The sequence below is a fragment of the Rhinoraja longicauda genome, chromosome 22 (genome assembly GCF_053455715.1).
Source record: "Rhinoraja longicauda isolate Sanriku21f chromosome 22, sRhiLon1.1, whole genome shotgun sequence".
Classification (NCBI taxonomy): Eukaryota; Metazoa; Chordata; class Chondrichthyes; order Rajiformes; family Arhynchobatidae; genus Rhinoraja; species Rhinoraja longicauda.
In genome coordinates, this window is record NC_135974.1 from 10,107,428 (window position 1) to 10,126,247 (window position 18,820).

General features: G+C 39.8%; 1 protein-coding gene across 4 annotated transcripts in view; it reads right to left on the reverse strand.

Moving 5' to 3' along the window:
• mybl2b (v-myb avian myeloblastosis viral oncogene homolog-like 2b) overlaps positions 1-18,820 on the reverse strand; it is a 36,195-nt gene that overhangs the window by 12,976 nt on the left and 4,399 nt on the right. For 3 of the 4 annotated variants that reach the window (XM_078418723.1, XM_078418722.1, XM_078418725.1), the window contains exons 2-8: positions 15,861-15,957; positions 12,318-12,389; positions 10,021-10,113; positions 6,806-7,026; positions 5,854-6,010; positions 4,873-4,941; positions 166-405 (exon numbers count right to left, since the gene is read on the reverse strand). In XM_078418723.1, the coding sequence (XP_078274849.1) occupies positions 166-405; positions 4,873-4,941; positions 5,854-6,010; positions 6,806-7,026; positions 10,021-10,113; positions 12,318-12,389; positions 15,861-15,957 (949 nt within the window). The remainder of the gene's footprint in view (positions 1-165; positions 406-4,872; positions 4,942-5,853; positions 6,011-6,805; positions 7,027-10,020; positions 10,114-12,317; positions 12,390-15,860; positions 15,958-18,820) is intronic. The other variant, XM_078418724.1, reaches the window with a different exon arrangement.

Below are 18,820 nucleotides of genomic sequence, written 5' to 3' on the forward strand. Positions count from 1 at the left end.
CACACAAATAATGGGATCTAATTTATTATTCAGAAACCATTTGTCTTTTGACCAGGTACTGCAAAAATTGATAGATTCTGGCAATAATTAGAAGGTTCTTGCTGCAAAATTATAAAAAGGCAGAAATGCTTTCAATTCAAGAGTAACAACTTCCAAACCACTTACACATTTGATTAGCTCCAGAGGTTCAGATATTTCAGGGTCCTTCTGTGGAGAAAGTACTCCCCCACATTCCACGATCACGAACATACTATTGGAAGCCTCTTCAGTGGAATGGTTGGGCTGCTGGGATTGATCTGAAGTGGACTGTTCTTGATGGGTTTCAGAGGTAGCTGATAGTCCATGATCGAAATGTGCGGAGCTATCTGATGGAAGACTGCCCGACCAACTGGCTAAACTGTCCTCCTGTCAATAAATGGAAGCGGTGGGGCAGGGAGAGGGGAAAGCGGGGGGGGGGGGGGGGGGGGGGGGGGTGGGGAGAGAAAAAACACCTTTCAGCTAAACTTAGGACTTCCAAGTCAACAAATAATTTTGTGGCAATTCCAAAATAAATTACAAATCCAAAAGGACACAAAGCAGTTCGCTCAGCAGTTGGTAACTCAAAGGTAACTCAGCAGTTCAGGCAGCATCCCTGGAGAACGTGGATAGGTGACATTTTGGATCTGCACCATTTTTCAGACTCAAAACGTCACTTATCCACGTTCTCAAGGGATGCTGCCTGGCCCGCTGAGTTACTCCAATGCTTGGTGTTCTTCTTTGTAAACCAGCATCAACAATTATTTTTTGGAATTTCTGTCCTGGGCCTCCTCCATTGCCAAAGTCAGACCACTGGCTAAGTGGATGAACAGCACCTCATATTCCATTTGGGTATTCTCCAGTTTTAGGTAACAAACCACCACTTTTATAATACCCATTTGCTTCCCTATGCCCTAACCAGGAGAGCACACATTTCTCCCACTATCCCGACCCCCTTTCCCCTACCCCACTCTTCCACCTGTATCCCTTCCCTACTTCACATTTCACTCTGCCTTTCTCATTATCTTATCCCCTTTTCATCTCTAGCCTCTCTCCACCCATCTGCCAGTCAACCCCCACACCTGCTTGCACCTATCACTTGCAGGGCTTTGTCTTGCCCCCAACTTTTCCAGCCTTCTCCACCTGACCACTATATGTAAAGGAGGCTTCCCATCCAAAACATCTATCCATGTCCTCTATAGATGCTGCTTGACCCACTGAATTAGTCCAGCATTTTGTTTCTTTTGTAAACCAGCATCTGCAGTTCATTGTTTCTGCATTAACTAAGTTCCTCTTTTAACTGATGCTCCTTGAGCATTCACAGCACTTGATTATTATTTCTAGAATTCGCATTTATTTTGCTTTCACATGCAAGTTATGTACACCGAGTTTCCCCAATTTGACTCTTGTTGAATTTTGAGATTACAGAATGATCTAACAAAAATATACTTTATTGAATTTTCCATACTTTTAAATACCCCTCGAACCCTGCACTAGCTGTGTTTGATGTTTGTATAATGACATGGAATCTCAAAGTATTTGGAATTATAAACTTCGTTTTTCCTATTTTATATAATCTGGATGTTACATAAATATAAAATAATACTTTGTATATTTAAAATCCTGTTCATATCATATCATATCATATACATACAGCCGGAAACAGGCCTTTTCGGCCCTCCAAGTCCGTGCCGCCCAGCGATCCCCGTACATTAACACTATCCTACACCCACTAGGGACAATTTTTACATTTGCCCAGCCAATTAACCTACATACCTGTACGTCTTTGGAGTTTGGGAGGAAACCGAAGATCTCGGAGAAAACCCACGCAGGTCACGGGGAGAACGTACAAACTCCTTACAGTGCAGCACCCGTAGTCAGGATCGAACCTGAGTCTCCGGCGCTGCATTAGCTGTAAAGCAGCAACTCTACCGCTGCGCTACCGTTCAACAATTATCCAAGTGATTTGAGCAAATTGAAAAGGCTGTTTGTTTGAAGTGCTGAATTGATTATTGAAGATATAAAGCAAAAAGTTAGAAAATCAGACGCTGTCCCACACAAGAGATTAGTGTGCAAACTTAGAGCACATGGTATTGGGGGTAGGGTAATGAAATGGATAGCGAACTGGTTGGCAGACAGGAAGCAAAGAGTAGGAATTAACGGGTCCTTTTCAGAATGGCAGGCAGTGACTAATGGGATGCCGCAAGGCTCGGTGCTGGGACCCTAGTTATTCACAATATATATTAACGGAGTAGATGAGGGAATTAAATGTGACATCTCCAAATTTGCGGATGACAAAAACTGGGTGGCAATTTGAGCTGCGATGAGGATGCTATGAGGCTGCAGGGTGACTTGGATCGGTTGGGTAAGTGGGCAGAAGCATGGCAGATGCAGTATAATGTGGATAAATGTGAGGTTATCCACTGATGGCAAGAACAGGAAGGCAAATTATTATCTGAATGGTGTCAGATTAGGAAAAGGGGAGGTGCACCGAGACCTGGGTATGCTTGTACATCAGTCACTGAAAGCAAGCATGCAGGTACAGCAGGCAATGAAGAAAGCGAATGGCATGTTGGCCTTCATTGCGAGAGGATTTGAGTTTAGGAGCAAGGAGCTCCTACTGCAGTTGTGCAGGGCTCTGGTGAGACCACACCTGGAGTATTGTGTGCAATTTTGGTCTCCGAATTTGAGGAAGGACGTTATTGCTATTGAGGGAGTGCAGCGTAGGTTCACCAGGTTAATTCCCGGGATGGCGGGACTGGCATATGATGAAACAATGGGTCGACTGGGCTTGTATTCACTGGAATTTAGAAGGATGAGAGGAGAACCAGGGTTCTCGGTTTAAGAATAAGGGGTAGGCCATTTAGGACTGAGATGAAGAAAAACTTCTTCACCAGAGTTGCGAATCTGTGGAATTCTCTGCCAGAGAAGGCAGTGGAGGCCAATTCACTGAATTTTCTTGAGAGATAGATTGTAGCTCTTAGGGCTAAAGGAATCAAGGAATACAAGGAAAAAGCAGGAATGGGGTACTGATTTTAGATGATCAGCCAAGATTATATTGAATGGCGGTGCTGGCACGAATGGCCGAATCACCTACTCCTGCATCTATTTTTCTAGGTTCATGTTGACTCTCGACTCCATCATCTACTAACGAGATACATTATAGCCCTCGGGACTTCACATTTCAGATAACCATCTTTTCCAGTTTGCATGAGAATCTGAAATCTGAACAAGAGTCCCAACCCATGTTGCCTGTCTATTCCCTTCCATAGATGCTGCCTGACCCACTGAATTGCTCCAACACTGTGTTTTGCATAAGATTCCAGCATCTGCAGTTCACTGTCTCCATTGCATCAGAATCAGCTACTTCTGATGAAAAGTGATTAACCTGTAACGTCGAAACAAAGAGTTGCAGACACAAAAGGACAAGTGTTGGAGTAACTCAGTAGTTCAGGCAGCATCTCTGGAAAACATGGCGAGGTGACGTTTTAGGTTGAGACCCTTCTTCAGTTCTTCTCTACATTGGTGTTGCCTTCATTGCTACATAATTCTAGCATTCACTTACTTCACAGTATTCAATGCAGTATTTTGTTTCTCTCAATTATAAAATGTTTATTTTCCCTCTATACTGTTCTCATTAATCTCCTTTTATTTATCATTCCTCCAGACTGATCAATTAACAAGCCGACACCCACTCTCAAACTGCACCATTGCCACTTGCATCACAATATCCACCTCCTGTCTGCCAAAGACTTTAGACAATAGACAATAGGTGCAGGAGTAGGCCATTCGGCCCTTCGAGCCAGCACCGCCATTCAATGTGATCACGGCTGACCATTCTCAATCAGTACCCCGTTCCTGCCTTCTCCCCGTACCCCGACTCCACCATCCTTAAGAGCTCTATCTAGCTCTCTCTTAAATGCATTCAGAGAATTGGCCTCCACTGCCTTCTGAGGCACTTTCTTTGTTCCCCACACCCTTCCACTTTCCCTGTAACTTAAAACATGCTTTTAGTTTTGTTTAGAGATAGTGTGGACGAAGGCCCTTCAGCCCACCGAGTCTGCGGTGACCAGCAGCCCCTGTACACGAGCACTATCCTACACACTAGGGACAATTTACAATCTTTATGGAAGCCAATTAACCTACAAACCTCTATGTTTTTGGTAGGAAACCCACGTATTCACAGGCAGAAGGTACAAACTCCGTAGACAGCCCCCTTAGTCAGGATCAAACCCGGGTCTCTGGCATCGTAAGGCAGCAACTGTGCCACTGTGCTGGTTTTCTAACTTTGCTTAATTTTGATAAATATGCACCAACCTGAAACGTTAACTGTTTTGTAATCCACAATGCTGCTTGCTGTCTATTTCCAGTATTTTTTTAAAATGAATATTTTAGAATAATTAGCTTTCCTGATCATCTCCAAAAGATAATAAGTGAAGCTTAAATTCAGAAAAGAACTTTGATTGAAATTTTCAACTTTTTGAAAACAAACCTACTTTCTCCTTTCTCTCTCCCTTTTCACACTCACAATTAGCTGCTGAAGAACAGTAATTCCAGTAAGATACAAACATGAGCCTGCCGCTGCTACCGGAATTTCAGATCTGTCAAATTTATATTGCAACTATTGCCTACGCAAAATTGCACAAGGGATACCAGTTTCTCTCATTCGCGACAGTAATACCCGCATGTCAAATGTGTAATGCTGTTGTAAAAAAGGGTTAAACTAATGAAATATGTTTGTGCTCAATGTATTTACAAAAATGTGGCTGCAAACCTTCCTTTCGAATAAACATTAAAACATGCATTTAATTGAAATGCTAATAATTATTCAAGTACCCCACCACAAAATGATCTAACCTGCTTTATCGTAACAGAAGTGGGCTGCGAAATAGCTTCCATGGTGACGGGCTCTTGTTTCAAAGATGGCTGAAACAGAATTTAAGAAACAATTTTTTAATGCAAGTAAATTATTTCCTGCCCTTTAACACAAATCAGGAAGTCTGTGCCCCATTTTAGGCAGAAACTGGAAAGAATTTGGAGACTACTTGCACAAATTGTATTGTGGATTCTCAATCAATCATCCAGGATGGCAGGCTGAGGAAATTAGTTCCATTCTTACTAGAAATACTATTTGGTGGGATCTTGGAAATGAAGAAAAAGAAAAAGAACTTGCTCTTTCTTCCCACCCTCCCCGACCCTCTCCATAAGCTGCACAGAAATCAACGACTTTTTGTGTAATAAAATTATAACTAAGGACAGTACAAAAATATACATTTATTCAAGTATACGAAAAGTATTTAAACCCAAGTAATTTAACCCAAACGAAAAGAAAACCGAGAACACGAGTCACAACTTTGTTCAATTCCCTCGCAGGATTCAATTGCTGCCCGAGCCCAAAATGATCTTGGTAATCTTGTGCATTAGTAATTCATGATTAGTCTTTTAATCTAGACCATTAATCGACTTTTCTCTCCAGTGAAATCAAAAAGACATGATAGCATTATTCCAAGAACAAGATCACCCCATATTTATTCCTCAGCCAACATTGTTTAGGAAATAAGCCTGGAAAGTCCTCTAGAACATCATTTTTTGTAATGGGGCTATGTAATGCAAAAATAACCTATATATAGTTTCACAATATTTTATATATGAATAAAAGGGACATTATTTTGGAAATTGTAAAAGTATATTTTGCACTTATCATTCAGTTCTGATTTCCTAATGCTTTTAAAACTTTCCCAATACAGAGACTACCCTAACGTCAGCTAGCAACATTAACAAAGGTTAATAAAGCTTGAATGCTGCAGGAATTCCTCTGAACTTCTGCAGAATACAAACCTGTGTCACTGTGGTTTTGAAACACTGGATTTCACCATCTTCCGAATGAGTAAATAAAAACATGGGCATATTCTGGTTATCATCTTGCAAGTAGCCTTCCATCTCCACCCTCCTCTTCATTGTAGAGTTCCAATGGTTTTTTACAGCATTGTCCGTCCTGTCATTCAAAAAATATTAATCCCACTCTCTTTACATGTTCCTTCACATCCTCCCAAACTGAACAGACTTTAGCTACCTGCTCTATTATTTCTCCTGTGAATTAACTGTCAAATTTTATTTGGTAAATTGCTTCAGTAAAATATCCTGGGTTAAGATTGTACATAAACATAAGTTACTACAGTCTTACCAAGCCAATTTAACTTTAAATTCAAGATGTATACATTTCCCTCACTAAAGGTGAAAAAGAGTTGGTTCACACATCATCTATGATGTCTTTTAACTACAGACTAATCTGGTCTTTTCCTGCTTTTATTTATATTGGCTTTTTCCTAATTCTCTAACAATTTATTGCATCTCTCATAATGCAATATTTGAACCTTTGAATAAAAATTAGTGCATTTTTGATCTGTAATAGGATAATTGTATTGCTCAAATTCATGTTTGTGGACGAGCACTTTCCCCAATGTTATTTATGTTCCTTTCCCTTGCTCAATGTCTTCAAATGTGCTCCCCTCTGCCATTTTGTAATTTTAAGAAAGCTAACAGCAATTCATCCAAAAGCATTCATCAAACATTTGCCTTATTGCAACAGTGGCAGCACATGGGGGCATCATGTCAGATAAATATATCAGAATATAATCTGGGACTGTCAACAAACAGCTCTTGCAGACAAAGTGGGTCATTCAGCTCCTGCTAATTTCAAATCACACAGAAAACAAACAAATAGAAAGGATTATTGCCAGCTTATCACTGATCATCTTAAAATCTCAGGGAGACAGAGTGGAACACTTGCCTCCCCGGTAGCAGTTTTGAAATCTCTGCCCATCGATTGCCGAGGACCTTGTGTGCTTCGTAAATAATCTTGTCCTCCTCTTCTGTCCAAGATGATTTCTTAACCTCCGGATTGAGGTGATTATGCCAGCGTTCACGGCACTGCTTGCCAAGTCTCCCTTTCAGAAGTCGAGCAATCAATGACCAACGTTTTGGCCCGTACTTCTGAACTAATTCAATTACCTTCATAAAACAAGAGGAGGCAAAGATCAGTTCATTCTTCCTGCTGCTTTGTGCATATATATTCTCTTTAATTCATACAATTGGACATTTATTTCAGACTTCCCAGTGCAACATGCCAAAAAGAAAAACGTGAGCAAACCGAATTGAGCCTTTCGACAACATTGTTATAGTTAGGTACACTGAACGGCAAAGAAAAGTCAGGTGCTGTGCTCTCCAACGTTTATGCTCCTCAATCCAAGGGTGAAACATTAGAAAATGGATGAACAGTAGGGCAGCATGGTGGTGCAGTGGAGACCCGGGTTCAATCCTGTCTGCAAGGAGTTTGTAAGTTCTCCCTGTGAGTTGCGTTGGTTTTCTCCAGTTTCCTCCCACTCTCCAAAGACACAAAGGTTTGCAGGTTAATTGGTTTGGTAAAGATTGTAAATTGTCCCGAGTGTAAATGTGCTGGTCGTCACAGACTTGGTGAGCCAAAGGGCCTATTTCCACGCTGTATCTCTAAACATCTGTCTGTCATTAAGATTATAACTTTTCTTTTAACTGCTTTTCTCTATATCCCTCAATCCTGTTTGGATTCCAAAGTGTATCAATCTTTATCTTGAATATACTGAATGAGTGCTGTGGTTACAAAGATTCACAATTTCATGATTTTTTAAAATCTCAGTCAGAAATGACAAACTCCTCATAATATGACCTCAAATCCTAATTCTAAATCTTCTCAACATCTGCTCCATCAAATCCTTTAAGAATGTTGTTTATTTCAATAAGATCTATTTTCATTTGATTAAATTCTTAGGAATAGAGGCCAAATATTTTTAGTCTTTTCATTTACTACAAAAAAACTAATCACTGTAACTTAGATGCGGTCTCATGAATCCCAAGATCTTATTTTAATACAGCTCCTTTTTAAAATTAAACATTGGCATATATACATCAATACTCACTATATAATTTAGTCTTCTACTTGATTTGTGGTTTGAGTATGGATATACATGAAGCTATCCACTTTGGTAAAAAAGATCAATAATTGGAATGTCATTAATAAATGTGAGCTTCATGTATATCCATACTCAAACCACATTCTTGCAGTCACATAACTGATCTGCATTCCTTAGAAATCCTATTGGACCTTCCTTATGGTTTACTTGCCTATACTGCTTTATATTGTCAGCTAACTTCGATTTATATTACCATAAAACCACAAGACACGGGTGCAAAATTAGTCTACTCCACCATTCGATCACGAATGATCGATTTTTCCCCTCTCAACCCTATTCTTCTGCCTTCCCCCAGTAACCTTTGACACCCTTACTAATCAAGATCCTCTCAATTTAGTTTAGTTTAGAGATGCAGCACGGAAACAGGCTCTTTGGCCCACCGAGTCTGCACCGACCAACAATCCCCGCACTAGGGACAATTTTACCAAGCCAATTAACCTACAAACCTGTACGTCTTTGGGATGCGAAAGGAAACCGGAGTTCCCAGAGAAAACCCATGCAGGTCATGGAGAACGTACAAAATCCAGACAGACAGCTGTCTTAGTCAGGATCAAACATGGGCCTCTGGCGCTGTAAGGCAGCAACTCTAGTGCAGCGCCGCCATTCCACCCACAATCTACACTTTAAAAATACCCAATCACTTGGCCTCCACAGCCGTCTGTGGCAATGAATTCCAGATTGTCCGCCAATGGCTATAGAAATTCCTCCTTAATTAAGATTGTAAATCACCAAGACTAAGAAGTGATTTTCCCACTACCCCATTATTTACAGCCTGACAAATCAAAAAGGGCTAGACACAAAATGTTGGAGTAACTCAACAGGACAGGCAGCATTCTGAATAGAAGGAATGGGTGACATTTCACGTTGAGACCCTTCTGCAGACTGAGAATCAGGAGAGAGACAGTGATAGGAAGGGTAAGGTGCAAAAACACTCATTTATTTATATAGCCATTTATCTGTTAACTCGTTATATTCATTTTGTGTGCACTGATGGCAAGGTCAGCATTTATTCCCTTTTCTAATTGCTCTTGATCAGGTAACAATGAAGTACATTCTTGAACTGCGAGAGCCTTCTAGCACAATGCTGTTGGATAGAGGATCCAAGATTTAGACCCAGTGATAATGCAGGAACAGGAATATCTTTTAGAAACAGGATTACACAAGACTTGAAGGGCAAGCTGCAAGTGTTAATCCTCCATTGAAATGCCCCCATCGCCCATTTTGCAGATATAGGTCATTTATATCTATTTGATTCAGGGAACTTTTTGGTTCCTGGTCCTCCACTTCTTTCATTTACTAGTATTAATTTATATTACTTATTCTCACTAAAAACTTGGTCAGCAATATTTTTGGAATGTTGTTATGCATCTGTCTTCCCAGTTAAAAAAATGCAAGGCATTTGTTTAATGGAAAAACTTGCCTCATGTATTAATTTAACATCACATACTTTATTTCCCTTTACAGGCTTCAACATTTCATTTTATATCTCTTCAAGTGTTTAAGTGCCATTTGTTTACAGAGCTGGAACAATAAAATTCTTGCTTGCTGTGTCAATAATTGTCCCAAGTTTACATTTAATACCTTTGCCATTATTTCACTATATAATTTGTGCTTGCAAGGAATCCACACTTTAAAAAATTGTATACCTCTTGATAAAGTAAATAGAATCTAATGGCAAACTATCAATTTCTTGGTAATCCTTTGCGGAAATCAAAAATCCTCCTTAACTTCAGGCTTACTTCCCTTCTTGTTGATGTTATAACTTTTCCCCTTCAATCCCACTATCTTTAACTAATCCTTTTAGCTAAGGTTGCTTTCATTTCCCATGGGTTATTTTATACTTGGTAGAAAAGAGTAAGTCACCATGTTGGAATTCACTGTTATAAATTCAAGCCCAATGATTCTACTTGGTTTTTAACTTAGAACTATATTAACCATGCTACAGAAGTGATAGAATTATGGAATTACAAAACCTAAACCATTTATTACCAATCATTACCTTCTGGTCTTCTTCCTTCGTCCACGGACCTTTCACAAGGTCTGGATTTAGAACCCTCAGCCACCGATGTTGACACTGAGTATCTGTTCGGTTCTGCAAAACAAAAATCAAAGTATAATTAACATGATCAATAAAAGTAGAGATTGCATAAGTGAGGATTCAGGTTATTTGGTTATCTCAGTCTCTTGCCATCCTCCATTGCCACTACTAGACTTGGTATACTCGTCTCTTTTTAATTGCATGTTGCCTCAACATCATTTCTGATAACGTGGTATCAGCCTCCACATGCACTCAGCCAATTAGTTCTGATTCCTTGATCATTAATTCCCTTAATGAGAAGATCACATCACTCTTGCCTTTACCTTCCAAGGCACCGGACATTGCATCCGCTCAATGATGCCAGAAATATCAAGACTAATCCCTCTCCTTCACACACATCTTAGGAAAGTAGTGTTTCATTTTTAGTACCATTGCTATCTTTCCACTGACATTGTTGTGGTCACTCTTTCCTTGGACCATTCAAATAAAGATGTCATAATTAGGACCAGTATCACAACCACAGCCATACAGTAATTTACTTGTGCTCCCTTCAACTCAGACCATCATGTTCCATATTCACCAACACTACCCACAATTCTGAAGCCAAAATGGCATTAGGTGATCTCCTTGCAAAATGTAGACATTTGAAGATATGCTATTGGCTTTGCTGAGGTTATATATTTCAAGTTCCCCTCTCAATCCAACGAGTTTCCATTTGTAACTAACCTCAGCACCTAATATTGGAATGGTATCGTGCCTCAAACGTTTTACACATTTGGTTTGGACATCTGATTTTATCAAACTTCAGCAATCTCTTTACTAGTTCCTACCATAATCTTCTACCTACTTTCCACCAATTCAAATTGCTGATAATATATACACAAAAAATCAGCTCACTCTCACCTACTGGTTGGCCTGCAGTAGATGTCATACATTATTCAGCAAAAAACCCGACTACTGTAACCCCTCGTTACAATGGACCATGGGGGGCGGGGGGGGGGGCGGCGGGAGAGAAATGGTGTCTGTTATTACTGATTGCCCACTATAACCAAGTAAGGGATAATCATTGTATTTGTCACAGAAACAATTGCAGTTGCCAGCTAATACACAAAAAGACAAAGTGCTGGAGTAACTCAGCAGGTCAGGGAACATCTCTGGAAGCGGTGCAAGCAGAGGGTGACATGGGCAGCTGGGGCTGTAAGCGGCAGGGGAGGCAGTGTGAGACAGGGGTGGCATAGGCAACCGGGGCTGTTGGGAGCAGGGGAGTGGGTGTGAGCCAGGGGTGGAGTGGGCAACCTGCATGTAAGTGGCAGGGGAGGGGTGTGAGCCAGTCATGATGGGTCTGTCTGCTGTAATCAAAATTTATGATAAAGAGGTCCATTAAAATGAGGATTTACTGTAATAACAAAAAGATTAGCAAGGAACAAGATGTAATTGGAAGAACTTGAGAAATTCTAAATTACCTTGAAAATATTCAAGTTTTAAATGCATTGAGTGCTGCTCAGAGAGGAAGCAAGTGAGCCTTTAAGTAATTTGGTACTTAATAATAGTTACAAGGTTTTAGATAATAAGCGATGAAGCAACTGGTACTTATGTTATTTTAGAGGTGGGAGAACAATGTGAACTAGTATTTGGGATATAACATAACAAATACTGTAAGCAAATGCTCAGAACTGTACCTACATCTTCCAAGCAGCACCCCCAGTTTCCTGGAGCCAAGATCAAGACCACAAAAGCTTTACAGAACTGTGGCTGCATTCCAAGCAGTAAAGCGAGAATTAGCAGTTAGCTAAAGACTAAACAAATTCAGTCGACAAAGAAAGCAAGTTTGCATTGTGAAATTAATGAGGACTAAGTTCCACAGAACTGCATTACTTGACTTAAAGGGAGTCATTATTCAACAATTATAGGAATCTTGTTTTTTATTGCTGGAAAGAACTGTGCAAGGCAAAATAACATAATGGCATAACCTCCAACAAGAAAGTTTAGTCCCTGCTTACTAAATTTCAGGCCAGACAATTTCTGGAAACAAAGCAAAGATTTGCTTTCTTTTTAAAAAGCATTTAAAATTTCCATCCTCATCATTGTTTGTTTCACAGTACTCAAATATAATTCCAGATGTTTAATTGCAAAATAAATATGGCTTTTGAGGTCTACATTTACACTAATGGGAAGGTAGTATGCAAGATCAGTTTTTCTCATGAAGAACTAGGACAACAGTGACTACCTTTAAAAGTCACAACTACAAAGATACTTACTGAGAAATTACTTGCTATAAGTCTCCAGTCATTTTTGCCAAATTGCTTTATCAGCTTCTTCAACCTTTCATCCTATACAAAAGTAAAAAGTTTAACTTAAACCCCTATAAAACGATAATCATTAATATTTTGAAGATAGACACAAAATGGTGGAGTAACTCAGCGGGACAGGCAGCATCTCTGGAGAGAAGGAATGGGTGACGTTTCAGGTTGAGACCTTTCCTTAATCTTTGTTGGAGACACTGTTAAGGGCCACTATAATGGATATGTAAAATTACATGTTACATGTAAAACGTATCTTAAGATGTTCAAGTCCAAGAAACTGTGGGACCAATGTAGAGAATTCCCATACCTTTTCGATTAGATTGTGCAGTATATGGAAAAATGTTGCTTTTATAATGGCTATACTGTCATTAAAATGTGTACTGTAAACCCATTTAATGTTTTTAAAGATCATATTGCATTCTTATGGTTGTTAGTACATAAAATTATTCAGGCCAGTGGTATCATTAGCAGCAGCTTTAAGATATAAAGAAGTTGACTTTTAAAATTAACCTCATGGCTGTGGACAGGCGGCTGGCTAAGAATGTCACCGACTACCATATTCATTGTCAGCATAGTCAGAAACTGAATGCTGTCAAACATGAAACTTTATCATCCTCGAGCAGAAAATACTTCAGTGATTACAATAATGGTACCATAATCCTCATCCCTTTTAAAAAAGTAGGCGAGAACAATTCAGATATCTTAACTATAATTTAATGTTCATTTAATTTCAGAATTGGTTGTTATGATTGGGAAATTTTGCAAATCAAGTAAGGGGACAAAGTACCAGGCATTTACTAGAGTCCATAATTAAGGATAAAGTGACTGGTAACATTTGAAAACTTTTGGTTGATCACAGAAAGCCAACATGGATGTACAGAGTGTAACTCACACCCAATGATTTAAAAATAATAAACATATTCTTTAATGAGCAGGGGGATATCTGTGATGTCACTTAACATAACTAACCATAAGAATTTCAAAAAATCTCTCACGAGAAATACAAAACAGAGCTTCTCCCATGGAACTGATGGCAATTTATTGGGCAAAGTCTAAACAATTTTGTGATCATGTGAAAGGAGACAAGAATTGAGATAATGCACATATTCAAATTGACAGCACATGACTTAGCAGTGCAAAGATTGCAATTATTCCGTGCATTTAAATTTATATCACGAGATAGAGATATACTTTTCTAAATGTATTCATAACACAAAGATAAGCAGCACTGCAGATGAAAGCATTACATTAAAATGATTTTAATGGGATGAGCAAGGGTGCCAAATAATTTTAATGTTGATAGCTGCAAGGTCATGTACTCATCAAAAATATAGATCACAGTACTTTCTAAATGGCAAGAAGCTAGAAGCAGCAGAAATACCACTACATAGGCCACTAAAATGTCAGACAAATAGAAAAAACAAATGATTAATGGAACATTGACCTATATATCCCAGGATAGGTTAGAAGTTAGCTAAACAAAGCCTTGGTCAGCTCACATTGGGAGGAATTCCGATTATTTCTTAAGAAGAACATGTCAATGGAAAAGCAGAGTAGATTTGCAAAAATCCATAAAAGAGATAATGCAAACGATAATGGCTGCCAAACTGCAGGAAGCAAGTGAGAATGTGCAGAAGAAATTCACCTGGATGTTTCCTCAGATGAAGGGCTGTAATTACAAGGAGATATTGGAGAAACTGGGTTTATTCTAACTAGAACGTAGGAAGTTGAATGGTGACCTATACAGCTTTTTAAAATTATATGAGGGGCATAAATAGGATAGTCAGAATCCTTTTTTCCAGGGTAGGAGATTCTAGAACCAGATGGCACAGGTTTAACTTGAGTGGGTGGTGAATATCTGGAATGAGCTGTCAGAGATAATAATGGAGCCAGATACAATTATGACGTTTAAAAGGTGTTTGAACTCGAAAGAGGTAGGGGGACACAGGCCAAATTCAGGCAAATAGGATTAGCATAGATAGGTATCACAGTCAGTATGGATGTGGTGGCTGAAAGGTTCCGTTTCTTTAGACATACAGACATAGGAAACAGGCCCTTTAGCCCAGTAAGTCAGCGCCGAACAGTGAAACACTAACACTATCCTACACACTAGGCACAATTTACAATTTCACTGGAGCCAATTAACCTACAAAACTGTACATATTTGGCGTGTGGGAGGAAACCGGAGCACCTGGAGAAAACCATGTAGACAGCAAACTCCGTAGACAGCACCTGCAGTCAGGATCGAACCCAGGTCTCTGGCGCTGTACGGCAGCAGCTCTACCGCTGTGCTGCCCTCTATGGTGTATGTTTCACTGATTCAAAATTGATTGAAGTGTCAGGAATTTAATAAGAGAGGCGATTTTGTTGACATTTGTAAGATGTTGAAGGGAATCGATTAGATGGAGTGCAATTATTTACTCAGGTTAGAGCCAGCCTCTCAGGAGTGAAGTTGGAAAGCACCCAGAGCTGATATAAATTTGAAACTATTCTGCATATAACAATTTATGCCAGGCCGTTTGTTAAATTTTAAATCCAAAACTGAGTGTTTTGATAATCAAGCTATTAATGGGTAGAGGGAAAAAAAGCATAAATATGGAATAAGATCACAAATCATCCAATGGAGCTTAAGTGGATTAATGGCTTAATCTTGTGCCAATGTTACAAGAACAGAAGATGGTATCTCAGACTACATAATAACCAAGGCCAAAACTTCCATCATGTAGTTCTTCCATCATGTAGTTGCTCTAGCACATGCATCAATAATATTCAGAATGAACAGGAAGGCAGCTGTAAGGGTTAGTGATCTTTGGTTAATGTGTCAATCTTTAGGCAGATCTATGGACATCAGTCTTTTGAAATTAATGAGGGTCACGTCAACCTTTTGGATAGGTTGCACAAGGCAATGACGATATCAGTACAATATCTTCTGAGAAAAATAATCCAGCTCACCCCAGCCACATTTACAAGTCATGCTGCTTGGATTTTATGACAGAGCTGTCTACACATCTGACGTGCACATTTTGAGATTCGCTATAATTGGATGTTGCCACTGTTTCACCTACCAGACATCAACCATGCATTTTGTTCTTACTAAAAACAAAATGTTCACATTCGTTTATCAAACATTTAATTTGGATAGCATAGGAATGTTTTGAGGAATATTCCAGCGAAACCTAGAGTGACATGAAGCAGCAAATACTGAATAGAGAAAAGATTTAGGTTTCTATTAGATCATCTCCTTCTGTCTAAGGTGGCATGAAAAGAGTTTGTGGATCAAAATAGGGATTTAAAAAAAATAAAAGATGAGTTGAATAAAGCTAATAAGATGCAAGTGGAATTTCTACACAACCAATTGATTTCACATAGAAATGCCAATTTTTCCTCAATCTAACACAATGCTACTTCATTTTGCACAATACCAAATATTAAAATTTTATTTATTTTGCAATCTTAAATGTGTACACTTTAAATATAAACTGATTTCAGAGTAGATACCTCTTCTGAAGTCCATTTGGCTCTGAAAAGTTTACTTGTATCTTTGTGGTCTGGAACATCACAATCCAAATCCTGTGAGAGCTCATCCAAGTCCTCACTATATTTCAAGGAAAGAAAGAATAGCTCAAAATGCAGCAGATACAGGTCAACTTGTTTTGAGTTTCCTCGAGTGCCTAGCATAGAGGGCAGACCTAGAATGTGAGAAAATAGGATTAAAACAGGTAGACACTTGATGGCTGGCAACAAAACCAGACCCATGGACATTTTTCCACCCAGTTTGGTCCACATTGACAAGCTGACTTGCATCACCATAGGAAGTCACTGTATGACTGTGGTTTGCAATGAAGTCATGTAAAATTTAATAGATCATGAACCACAAAACATAAATCCCAAGTTTAATTTAACTAAATACTCCACTGTATTGAATTTTTAAGGCATAGATGGATATATTCTTGATTAGAAAGGCTGTCAAGGGTTATGGGGAGAAGGCAGGAGAATGGGGTTGAGAGGGATAGATCAGCTTTGATTAAATGGCAGGATAGATTCGATGGGCGGAATGGTCTAATTCTGCTTCTATGGCTTTTATTGAAGGCAATCAAGAATTATGACAGGAAATTAATTATAAATTCCCAGATCAATTTTGGATATCGTGTACAAATTGACTTTTCTTTAATTCAATCTACTGAGACTGCACTACATCTTGCATCCTCAGATCCTTATGCCTTAAAATTTGTCTTTCTTTTTAAAATCTATGAATTAGTGGTAGGAATGGACCTCTCAGCCGATCGCCTGCTCCACCATTGAATGGGATTGTGGCTGATTAGCTTGTACAGTTCCAAGCTCTTTTTTGTTGTCCTTGTACAATTTCCTTTCATGCCTTTTTTTTTGTTTAAATTTATCCATATGTGCATTGTTATCAAAGTCAGGATTTACTGTCCATTATTAAGACATCCTTGGGAAAGTAGTTGCGAGCAAACGCTTTTGATGAAGGTACTCTCACAGTGCCATTGATGCAGAGTTGAGGATTTAAACCTTCCAATGATAAAGGCCGGTATTTTATTTCCAGGTTAGATTGGTCGGCGTCTTGAAGAGGAATCTGCAGGATTTACGGTTCCCATGTGCATGCTGATCTATCCTTGGTTGCAACAATGGCAGCTTGGGAGATGTTGACAGAATAATGTAGGCAAGTAACTGCATTGCATTTTGGAGGCAGAACAGAATAGAATTTCAGGGTGGTTGATATGGTGCCAATCAAACAGTTTGCTTTGTTCAGGATGGTGTCAAGCATCTTGAGAGTTGTTAGAACTGAACTCATCCAGTCGTGGAGAGAACGTAGCTCCAATTTTTGAACAATAAAGGGGAATTTCATGATTTAATTTTGCATATCTCAGATGGATTGGGATTTTCCAAATCTTGGTGGTCATTCAAGGAAGATAGTGACTGGAAAGCCAGAGTACTTGGAGCTAGCGTGCGTTTTAAAACAAATGTTGAGGATGCAATTATCTTCAACAAAAGAGGGAAAAAGATCAACTATGATTGAATGGTGGAGTAGACTCAAATGGGCCAAATGGCCTACTTCTGCTCTGATGCACACGAGTACTCAAGGATCTCTTTGCGACTCTTCCATACTCTGTGTCTTTCGGCTAATTTCTTGATTTTATAATTTGCACCTGAAATTATGAAAGATGCTAAAGAAGTTACAAAGCACATTACACGGACAACATTTAATAGGGATTTTATAACATAGTCTATCCCCTACTCCCGATTCCTCCGTCTACGCCGCACCTGCGCCCGGGATGAGGTGTTTCACATCTGGGCATCAGAGTCTTCCCCTCTTCCATTATAGATGAGGCTCTCACTAGGGTCTCTTCTACATCCCGCAGCACCGCTCTTGCTCCCCTTCCCCCCATTCATAACAAGGACAGAATCCCCCTCGTTCTCACCTTCCACCCCATCAGCCAGCGTACCCAACAAATCATCCTCCAACATTTCCGTCACCTACAACAGGACCCCACTACTGGCCACATCTTCCCATCCCCTTCCCATTCTGCGTTCCGCAGAGATCGTTCCCTCCGTAACTCCCTGGTCCACCCGTCCCTTCCTACCCAAACCACCCCATCCCCGGGCACTTTCCCCTGCAACCGCACGAGATGCAACACCTGTCCCTTTACCTCCCCCCTCAACTCCATCCAAGGACCCAAACAGTCTTTCCAGGTGAGACAGAGGTTCACCTGCACCTCCTCCAACCTCATCTATTGTATCCGCTGCTCTAGATGTCAACTTCTTTACATCGGCAAAACCAAACGCAAGGTTCGGCGATCGTTTCGCTCAACATGTTTGCTCAGTCCGCCTTAACCAACCTGATCTCCCAGTGGCTGAGCACTTCAACTCCCCCTCCCACTCTGACCTTTCTGTCATGGGCCTCCTCCAGTGCCATAGTGAGGCCCACCAGAAATTGGAGGAACAGCACCTCGTATTTCTCTTGGGCAGCTTGCAGCCCAGCGGTATGAACATTGATTTCTCCAACTTTAGATAGTTCCTCTGTCCCTCTCTTCCCCTCCCCCTTCCCAGTTCTCTTCCTGTCTCCACCTATATCCTTCCTTTGTCCCACCCCCTGACATCAGTCTGAAGAAGGGTCTCGACCCAAAACGTCACCCATTCTCTCTCCTGAGATGCTGCCTGACCTGCTGAGTTACTCCAGCATTTTGCGAATACCTTCGATTTGTACCAGCATTTGCAGTTATTTTCTTATAACCAATTATTTCTTATAGAAATCACACCAGCTGATTTGCACAGAACAATTCGCACAAAAAGGAATACGATAGAACTAGAAATGTGAGAACCCAATAATATTTTAAGTTGCAGAGGGGGAGAGAGAGTGCATTAGGATATAGACCAAAGATATTTAAGGAAACTAGCTCGTTAAAACCAGAAATTAAAAATAGGTGAAGAAATAAAAG